This window comes from Macaca mulatta, chromosome 14 (assembly GCF_049350105.2).
Source record: "Macaca mulatta isolate MMU2019108-1 chromosome 14, T2T-MMU8v2.0, whole genome shotgun sequence".
Lineage (NCBI taxonomy): Eukaryota > Metazoa > Chordata > Mammalia > Primates > Cercopithecidae > Macaca > Macaca mulatta.
In genome coordinates this window covers 38,609,103-38,619,847 of record NC_133419.1, presented here as the reverse complement: position 1 = coordinate 38,619,847, position 10,745 = coordinate 38,609,103, and the positions used below count along the sequence as shown (strand labels likewise).

General features: G+C 36.8%; 1 protein-coding gene across 1 annotated transcript in view; it reads right to left on the bottom strand.

Annotated features, from left to right (window-relative positions):
• Positions 1-10,745, bottom strand: part of SLC5A12 (solute carrier family 5 member 12) — a 51,243-nt gene that overhangs the window by 2,208 nt on the left and 38,290 nt on the right. Inside the window, exons 12-14 of the mRNA XM_001090490.5 lie at positions 8,063-8,229; positions 5,715-5,818; positions 399-526 (exon numbers count right to left, since the gene is read on the bottom strand). Of these exons, the coding sequence (XP_001090490.2) occupies positions 399-526; positions 5,715-5,818; positions 8,063-8,229 (399 nt within the window). The remainder of the gene's footprint in view (positions 1-398; positions 527-5,714; positions 5,819-8,062; positions 8,230-10,745) is intronic.

The following is a 10,745-nucleotide window of genomic DNA, read 5'->3' as shown; positions in this document are numbered from 1 at the left end:
AATGGAGGACATGGAACCAGGATTAATCCCACGACTATCTGATGCTGAGGTCCATGCTTTGAACTATTATAGGAGAATGTGCCTTCAATTTGTTCCTTTTCTATGATTCGCTTTTATATTTTCCTACAATTCACCTTCATAAGGGTTAAAACAAGCTTTGAAAACTGACCACCCGTAATGCCAATAATTCAGCTTCAAGGCACTTTTACCTATCAACATATTTATGTGCTTAAAAGCTGATTAGCTGAGGTAACTCTGAAGTTGAAACTCAAATTCTTTCAAGTTCTTTCAATCACTGCCTTCCCTTTCCAGTGCATCTTTGCAGCTGGTTTAAATAGGCAAAACCAGGAATCCCTTTGAGTCCATACACATTTTTAGAAGCTCAAACATCAGCTCACCTGCTCTGTACCACTGTCATGCTGAACTCCGCACCAGCATAGTGTTTTGTACTTCTTAGACCAAAAGCAAAATAAATTACAAACTGGTCTAATTAACAGTGGTTGAATATCCTCACCTCTTTGGCGACCTATTAACAAAAGAACAAATAGATTAGACAGTTGCAGGCCTCCAGCTCTTCCTTTACAAATTTAAACATTGTCAACTTGAAAAGTAGGTTACTTTTTAGAATAAAAGTGAAAACAAGACTGAGTGGTTAATAAACAGAAATTGCTTAACTGCTGAAAGAGGTAGGAGTTCATTTTTAAACATCAACAAATTATCAGGTCAGGTAGACTCATGACTGTAGAGTTAAACAGAGACAACCTATTTATTTTTAAATATCTATTATAGAAAACTCTACTAGTACCCTTCCTTGGCCAACAGAGGGGAGAGCAGTAATTATTCAATTTCTTCCTTTAAAAAAGCTCTTGATTTTTTAGCCAAACCAGATATATTAATATTTGAGATCATCTAAGTCAGTATTTGTAAAATTAGAAAGAGTATTTTTATTGTTCCTTCTTTTCTTTCACCCTAACATCCTGAACAAGCAATATCCTCATGTTCCTCCCAGGTACTTTAAGCATTCCTCACACCTCCTCACTCCTCACACCTCCTTTTCCCTTCCTCAAAACATACCTGTTCAATGTCCTATTTCTTCAAATCCTGCTGTGGAACAAGAGTCAAATTGATATTCAAACCAAGACATAAATGCCAGTGATGTTGCTCCTCCCAGAATTTATGCAAATTTTAAGTCATAAAGACTATTCACTAATACCCTATATCATTCAATGATAGTTATTAGTCCCATACTCAGTGTAGTGTAAAGATACTAGAAGGAAGAGTGGAGTAGCGGTTATACCGTTGATCAAATTTCTTTTAAGTGCCAGATACTGTGCCCATCCACAAACTTTTTCTCAAACTGCTTTCTAGAGACAAGAAAAAAAATTGTAGATTTGTTTGGTTTTTGTATGAGACAGAGTCTCATGCTATTGCCCAGACTGGAATGCAGTGGCATGATCTCGGCTCACGGCAACCTCTGCCTCCCGGGTTCAAGTGATTCTCCTGCCTCAGCCTCTGGAGTAGCTGGGACTATAGGCACGCACTACCACACCTGGCTAATTTTTTGCATTTTTTTCTGTAGAGATGAGGTTTCACCATGTTAGCCAGGCTGGTTTAAAATTCCTGACCTCAAGTGATCCGCCCACCTCAGCCTCCCAAAGTGCTGTGATTACAGACGTTAGCCACTGTGCCTGGCCAAAAATGTAGATTTTTAAAATTCTAAATTGAGGTTTAAACAATCTATTCCCTGGCATTACATCACCCTGTCACAAGACATTTGACCACATAGAATTCTACTAGTGTTGATAATAATATTTATCAATTAGTCAGTGTATTCTACATACTGGGCACATTTTACATAGATTATCACTAATCCCTATAAATAGGTAAGTATTATTATTCTCTTTTCATGGATGAGGAAATGGTGAACTTTTCTATGAGCTAATAAATGATGAAATATATGTTTAGTTAAACATGTGTGATCTCACACTCTGTAACCCTCCATTTGTCTTAATATGTGTATATGTGTGAGTGGCAGAGGAGGGGTTGCACAACCTCAAAATTCTATGCAAGGGCATCTCTGAATCAGAATAATTTAATTTGGGACAAAGTCATTTCCAGGGTTTCAAACAGAGAAGAGTTTTGTCTCTGAATGAACCACAAAAGTATCAAACATTCCAACAAATGATGGTGATCTATTGTCTCTGAAGAGCAGGTCCTAAGATTTGGACAGGACTCTTTGCTTCATATGGATTTATATTCTGTTTTCTTCTAGAAAAAGAGAATATTGCCTTTGGGAGATAGTAGATGGTAAAGCAAAGTATAGGGCTATAATTCTCACAGATAGGAAAGTTGAAAATGAAACTCAAATTCTCAAACCAGAAGCTCTGTATTTGCCTTCAATCATGGATTTATCATCTTTCATGAGCAAGACCTTAGGGATTGAGCATCAGTGGACTGTTGAGAAAATTGGGTGAAACCAAGTTCGTCAAGAGGTTGCAGGACTGTAGACATATTAGGTGAGAAAAGAGAAGAAGGTCAAAGGGGATGAGATCATTTCCTGTAGACAAGTGGGTTTTTCCTAAGGAAAAGAAAGTTCATGCTTATAGAGGAAATGTCACTAGATGTATAGTAACTTGGGGTGGTTTTGAGGAAAGTTCCCCTTCCTCTAAGCAGAAGCAACTCTATGCCAAGGTACTGACTCCACGAGCCGAATGCAACCTAGAATCCATTCCCTACATGGTCCCTCTACTGGGCACAAGCCCCAAAACTCTCAGCAGAAGTCCTGAGTACAAGATATAGGCTTAAGTTGCAAGTCAAGAAAGTCAGATTAGGAGTGGCAAGGACATAAAATTTCAGAAACCTATGAATAAAAAGATGGTCTATAAACTTTCAACAGAAAGAATGGTATGAGTGTGTGTGTATGTGTCTGTGTGTGTGTGTGTGTGTGTGTGTATCTGTGTGTGTCTGTGTGACAAACAGGAGAGACTGAAATAAGGTAGATTACATACAAGAATCAGAAATTAGAATGGTATCAGCTTTCACCACAGCAAACTGAAAGCTAGAATATTTTTTATCTATCTCACATCATTATACAGAGCTGCGCAATTCCTGGCAATTTATAAAGTAGTACAGTAAATTTCTCTGATGAGATGAATTATCTAACACAAAGATTAATTTTTGTATGTTAAGAGATAGATAGTAAATATTTGAGGCGTTGCTGGCCAGATGTTTGTTGCCACTACTCAACTCTGCCTCTATAGAGTGAAATCAACCATAGTCAAAAGCAAATAAACGGGCAAGCTCTGTTTCAAGAAAACTAAAAAAAGAAAAAAAAAAAAGAAAAAAGAAAAAGAAAATAGGTAGTAGGCCACATTTAACCTTAATGTATGGAACCATAATCTAAAATATAAAAATAATAGACTGATAACTAAAGACTTCATATCCATAACTAAAGATCTGCATATCCATAAAGAGACATGCAGCTTTATGGTAAATGAGAAAAATACAGTAAGATTCAGATAAATATAAACTACTGTACACTGAAAAACAGAGTAGCATCAATCTCTACGTACTGTCCTGATAATGGGATGTTTTGGTCACTTGATACACCAACAATGGTATTTGTTCTTGATTTAGGAAATGATATTTTCATTTCACATGTCTAAATTGGAAAAATGAAAAAATAATTTTCAGCCACCCAGCAGAATTTTATCAGTAATAATGAAGAATTTAAAGTGTATCCTAGCCCAAGATCTCCTTTCAGAAGCTGATACACAAAATGATTAATGATATGAACTTCCTGGATTTGCTAATCAACACAGACATGATTCTATGTGTCAACATATATGAGTAACATAAACGGCATATCTTTTAGGTGCCATATTTTTTCTGGAAGAAGTATAATTGAATACATCACCTATTAAGACCAAATAAGACCAAGATAAAATATAACACAGGGAGAAGAGGCCCACAAAAGGCCTCTGTCCTTCCTCACTGACCCTATTCTACATTTCAACATTGTAAGACTTTTTAAAAGATTCAGTGGGTATTACAGAAGATTTGTTAAACCCTCTTGGTGAGCAGACCTGAGGGTATCAGGCTAGCACTAAGGCCTCATTTGGAAGACAGGCACCAGGAGGCAAGAACATCTGGTGGTCATGTTCCAAAATTTTTCCAAATGTTTGAAGGCATAACTAGACTTTGTTATGTGTTCGCTTTTGGTCTCAAGGGCATTTCACTAAGACCTGGTTCATTTGGAGAAAAAGAAAACATAGGGATTAATACCAAAAGAGTTGTTCATGCTGAAAATGTGCAAGAATTTTCAATCAAATTTAATATAAGTGCTGCTGTATCAACATAACAGCATGCTAATTCTGGTGCACACATGGAAAATATAGACTGACAAACCACTGGATTTCATGTGTACACATTTCCTGCTTTAGAAGGAAATGTCCAGGCAGCTGAAATATTGGCTGTCTTCTTAGTGGCGACCGACCACTAAACTGAAATGTCTAGGTATATTCCTCCAGCATCAAGGAAGGAGTCAAGGATGTCAGGGTTCTAAGGCAAAAATCTAAACAAATTGAATAAACAATCTTTCACCTGGAACTATTTAAATAAAGACATTGAGAGAATTGTTATTATGTGAAAGACTGGGGTTACAAGATTTATAGTCAATTCTTTATCATAGCTAATATCTTCTTAAATTTCAGTGAATGGCTAGTGACATCATGCGCAGAACAATAGGGTATTGGAACTTGCATATAACATTTCTAGTACACAGTCACCAGAAATGTTGCCATTCAGGTTTCATGTTGAGTAAGAATGTTGGCCATTGTTCACTGGTATATAATAGTCGTGGAAAAGTAGAATACCTTAAAAATTTTTTAGCTAAAATACGTACTCCAAGGAGGTGGAGGGACAAGAGTATAGTGAACTTATTCCACCCCATTATCTCCCACACTCTCACCACCACTGTGAATCCCTCATGGGCATTGAAACAAAAAAGACATTAATCCATCAAAAGGGCAAGTATGGATGGTAGACACTTTGCTAAAAATGGCTGACAATGAAGCTGCTCACTGCAGAGAACTCCACGACTTTAGAGGAGCAGCCTCCAAAGGACAACATAGGCAAAAACAACAGTGTTTTGCTTTTCTAGTAAGTTAGCAAAGGCTGACTTCATGAGATAGCAAGATGGTGATGACAAAAATTTTGTCTCTTACTGAGATGAGGGGAAAAGAACCACTCTGAATATTTAACCTTATTTACTGATTGTTATATTACGGAGGGTTTTTTATACTCAAGCTTCTGGGGGACATGTGTCAAAGCATCTTTTTTTTTAATAATATATGGGAAATATTTGAATATATGTGGTTTTTTGTTTGTTTGTTTGTTTTTTGAGCCGGAGTCTTGCTCTGTCGCCCAAGCTGGAGTGCAATGGCACCATCTCAGCTCACTGCAACCTCCACCTCCTGGGTTCAAGCAATTCTGCTTCCTCAGCCTCCCGTGAATACATGTTTTATATATTAATAATCAGATATATAATAATGAAAGGCGTCTTTGTATGTCAGTTTTGAGAGAGTAGACATCTCTGTGGGAAGAAGGGTTTTTTGAGAAACTTGAATTCAAACCAATAAGACAGTCAGCCAGTCCACCAATGCATGCATTAGCCCATATCTTCTTTAGTCCCAAAGGGAGGAATTATAACCAACCTGTTACGAGGCTGATGATTACTCCAGCAGCAATGCATCCTAGGCAGCCCACTGCACTGTAGTAAAGGTAGGAGATTGAGTACCAGGTATCAGCTATTGCAGGTCTGTGGAAAACAGCACATGTCACCAATTCCATGCATTCTAAAGACCCACAGTGGTATAGAGGACTGCTCAGGATTCATTTTAGGGCCTGGCATCTCAAAAGCCTAAAGCATAACTTCTTGTCATTTAAAAAATTATATTTAGACAAAATGTGCTTTGTATTCCACTCAATCTAATTCATTCCTGAATTAAAAATATAACAATATAGATACTGAATCATAAGTATTACCATGAGGATTGTGTCTTTCATTTCATTTGTATTATTTATTCTTCAGATATTTATTAAGCCCAGATTTAGTGCTAGTGATTGTGACAGGCATTAGTGATCTAAAGATGAGAAAGTCACAAAGTCTACATATAGGAGCTAATAGATAATCATAAAATGGGTTAGTTTTGCCTCAGTAGAAAAGGTATAAAAGATTAAGGCAGCCTTCATAGTAGTATCAAATTCAGATCAATGCATGAGATGATACCTCAGCTCATTTTGAAAGAATAATTAGTAGTTAATCAAGCAAAGAGGGTAGTCAGGGCCAGGAATTAGCATTCCAAGAAGGTAATACAGTAAGTAAAGGCAGGAGGGAAGAATCGACATGGTTTATGATGAACCATAAATAGGTTGAAATTCTTTGATATAAAATTTTTGGAAAGAAAATGAAACTCAAAGGTAAATGGAAGCAAAATAATGGAGTGCCCATTTGGAACCTGAGTCAAAATGAATTTTATGGAGGAATGGGGGACACTAGTACAGCTCTTGAAAAATAAACAGATTTTAGGAGAGTAGAAATGAACACTAAGACATTACTATGGAGGAAATAGCTTGATTAAGGACCCAAATGTAGGAAAGAGTGGGATAGGCATAGGTAGAAGAGAAGAGACAGAATTCAGAGTAGAAGGAAAACAATAGTTAATAACATTAAAACCACAGGAAAGTTTGGCAGATATTTAGCTCCAGGATAAAGGTTGCATTTTATTCCATAAGCACATGAATCATTGAAGTCATCTCCATGTGGTAGTAATGAGTTCAGGAAGGTGCTTCAGAAAAAATAAATCTAGTGATGCTTGGATAGAATGGGTTGTATTAGAAAAGAAGAGAAAATAGAAAAATGGAGGAAATCAAAAATACAAATAAGATAATTTCACTTTTCTGGACTTTGTAATGACGAGACTTGCCTCAAGATTGACAAGGACAATGGAGAGGAGAAGATATGCCAGGCCAAGAGAGACTTTCATAAATGTAATTTGCCACATTACCTGGCCAGTTTGAGAAGGCTGGGCTCAGAGGAAATGAGCGTGTACAGGGAGGTATTGATGATAATCAGAAAAGGGCTACTAAAAATGAAGTACTTTTGAGGATACACAAATAACACAAATCCTGTATTTTCTAGACTTGCTCTTACATACAATTAGAATGTGAGTGAACATTTATTAAAGTCATGTGTAGTGCCACTTGATATATATATACACACTCATACATATATATACACACATATATACATATATACACACACAAACATATATACATACGAAGAGAGAGAGAGAGATATATAGTCATCTCATTTGATCCTCTCAAAAACGAAGTATAGTAGGTACTAATACCCTCATTTTTCAATCAAGGGCTCTGAGAATTCAAGAAGTTACAACTTACTAACTTGTCCAAAGATACAGAGGGAATAAATGGTAAAACCAAAATCCAAACCCAGGTATTTCACATTTCAAAGTCCACAATCTTCTCTCTACACAATAGTATCTGATGTGTTTTGATATTTTTGATCACTTACCCCAGCCAGAAGCAGAAAGGGAAATCCTTTGTTAAACCCTGTGTTCATATTGTTTGGTTTAGAAGCCATAGGTTCATAGCAGTGCTCCTAACTCCGCATACCTACAAGCATTATCCTCATTGCTCACAAACTTCTTCTACTCAGTTTTATTCTTTGAGGACACCATATTTCTCATACCCAGTCACCTTTCAACCCTCCACTATTTTTCTGTTTTGTACTCATATCTCCCATTAACTCTTACACCAAATCCGTTTTTGTATGTCTGAATACCTCTGTATTCAGACATACAATGGACATCTGCAGAAAGCTGCAGCCCTGCGTGGCACTCTTCAGTGCTGGGTACTTCCCAGAGTGAGTCTCACAAGAGAGCAAGATGTGTCTCATCACACTTATCTCTGAAGAGTGCACCTCCCTCTTACCAGGTGACCTACTCTCTGGGACTCAGCGCCATCTTTAAAGTCAGCATACCTGCTGGATAGCACTGGAGACCCTGTTGCTGTCACATTTGATTTGATACATTGGTCTGTTGATAGAGGCAAAGGCCATGTCTTAGAGGCTGGTGCAGGGTAAACGAAGGCCCCAATGGCCACCCAAAATGACAAGATGATTCCAGTAAGAAGACCTCCTAGTGCACCCTGGATGAAGAAGAAAAAAGTTAATGGGAAATTTGACAAAGTTGTCTATTGAAAGAATAATGAGATGAGGAGTTCTATGCCTTAGAGATTCTGGCATTCCACCCCAAATCTTGGCCCCATGTTTTGGAAACACTCTACTCAAACTGCCTTCACCTCAATTCCCATAATGCAGGTTTATTAAGGAGTGACTTGTTCTTTAAACGAAGACACGAGATAATTTCACACTGATCAATATATTTAGATTTCTAGCAATAATTATTTTTCTCCTTAGGGTTTCTTTCTCTTACTACTTAAAAAGCTGCTGAAACTTTGATTCTCATTAGAAGACTTTCGGAAGTTAAGGAAAACTTCAAATATTAGAATCATTTTTTGTTATCGACAGCTTTTATACAGAAAATATTACTCCTATCTCTCTTCCTAAGTAACTGACAGAGTCCCCTGAATCCCTAGTTTTGAGGTTTTTTTGTTTGAGTATGAATACTAGCAAGTGCATTTAGTAGTCTTGTCATTTAAGGTTTATATTTCTTGATAAATAATGAAAATTCAAAGAATCGTTTTTCTTGTAGAGGAGGCAGAACAATTTAGCAGAGATTAGGACCACTAGAGAATATAATCAAATGTTTCTGGTCACTGCTAGGAAGCTGAGCCTTCTGAGTCAGAGAAAACAAACCTGTTGGCTTCTCTAGTTAATCAGAAAAGAATAGAAGAGACCGTGGTAAGAGTTCCAGAATGCTTTCTTCATTATTGTTTGAAGAAACTAAATCAGTGTGTGTGATTTGAATACTTGTGCCTTGGTCTAAACAAGTGGTCTGCAAATTTCTAATATAACAGTCAGACAATAAATATTTTAGGTTTCATGAGCCATGCAGTATCTGTCACAACTACTCAACTCTTCTCTTATAGCATGTAAGCAACTATAGAACAATACCCAAACAGAAGAGGCTGGCTGTGTTTTAGTAAAATTTTATTTATGGGCACTGAAATTGGAATTTGATATAATATTTTTGTGCCAGAAAATATTATTCTTCTTTTGACTTTTTTTTCCCAACCACTTAAAAATGTCAAAACCATTTTTAGCTTGAAGGCCTTACCAAACACAGGGGGCCAGCTAGATTTGGCTTGAGGCATATTGTTTGCTGACCCCTGGCCTACCAGTAAGTGGCAAATGGATTTCAACTGGACAGCTAACCCTGGTTGTTCTATAATAGCTAGCTGGAGAGCCATGTTGAGACAGATTCTGAAGTTGCAGCCACATTCTGTGGGAAGGAGAGCCATGATTGGTTAGTAGGATCAGTCATGGCCATTGATGAGGGGAGAGGTGACACAAATTTATAATATTTACTATACTTTAGTAAATATCTAGGCAAAGGACATGTCTTAGAGGCTGACGCAGGGTAAATGAGGGCCCCAATGGCTGCCAAAAATGACAAGGTGGTTTCAGTAAGAGAAATCAAGGTGGTTTTCCTGACCAAATAGAAAAAAACTCCAATGTACTAACATAGATAATAAATTAATGTTTACAGTGCACTGTAAAATCTTATGTAGTTAGCTCATATTTTTTTGTGGCTAGGATATTGTCTTCCCTCACATTATCTCCCCAAAGACATAATATTCTTGTCAACCCCAATATCAGACAAGTGATTAAGACTGCTTGGGAAGTGCTGCAAAGACCCGAATGCTCACTACCCATCAACCTCTTTACCTAGCCCAACAAGATTTATCTAGGAGAAGGGTCAATAAAGGTCAGGTAGCCACAGAGACCTAATCAGGTATACTATCTGACACAGACATTATGGAATATCCTATAGTATATAGATAAATAAGTATAAAGTCAAGCTTTCTGGAATCAAAAGACTTTTCTCGAAATACATGCATGTAAGTGTGCAGATGGCAGTAACTGGAAAATGGCAATTTTGTTAGATTGAGAAAATCCTGCTATTATAAATGTTTAAAAAATATTGTTATATTATTTTCCAGATAATTATTTATTTTGATTTATACTCAATACACAGTTATCCAGCCAACATTTACTTGAAGACATACTGTTAGCTTGCCAGAGCAGCAAAATGAAGATCCAGCTGTCAGAACCCAAGTTTGTCCCTTCTCCCCTACATAAATTAGTTAATTAGTTTAATAAAGTTAGTTATAAATCTAGGTAACAATACACAGAAAACAATTAGATTTACATTTGTAAATATGAATTTTCAAAATTGTGTTTCAACAAAACTATTCTTGAATTCAGAATCTATTTTACAATTAATGTTGTGGGCCTTTAATTTAGAGAAGACTTAATTTAACCTTAAAGAGTCAGCTTTCATGTCAGGATATATGATAGTTCATAACTACCTCTGCTTTTCTTTCATTTCTGTTCCCAGAAAAATGTCACTGAAGTCAGAGATAGGTAGACTCAAGCTCTGTTTAATTCTACTGTGGATTCTTTTCCTGGTTAAGACAAATAGCTTTTCCAAACAGGGGTGAGAGGAGGAAGAAATGGCTGGGACCAGTTTTTGACTAGG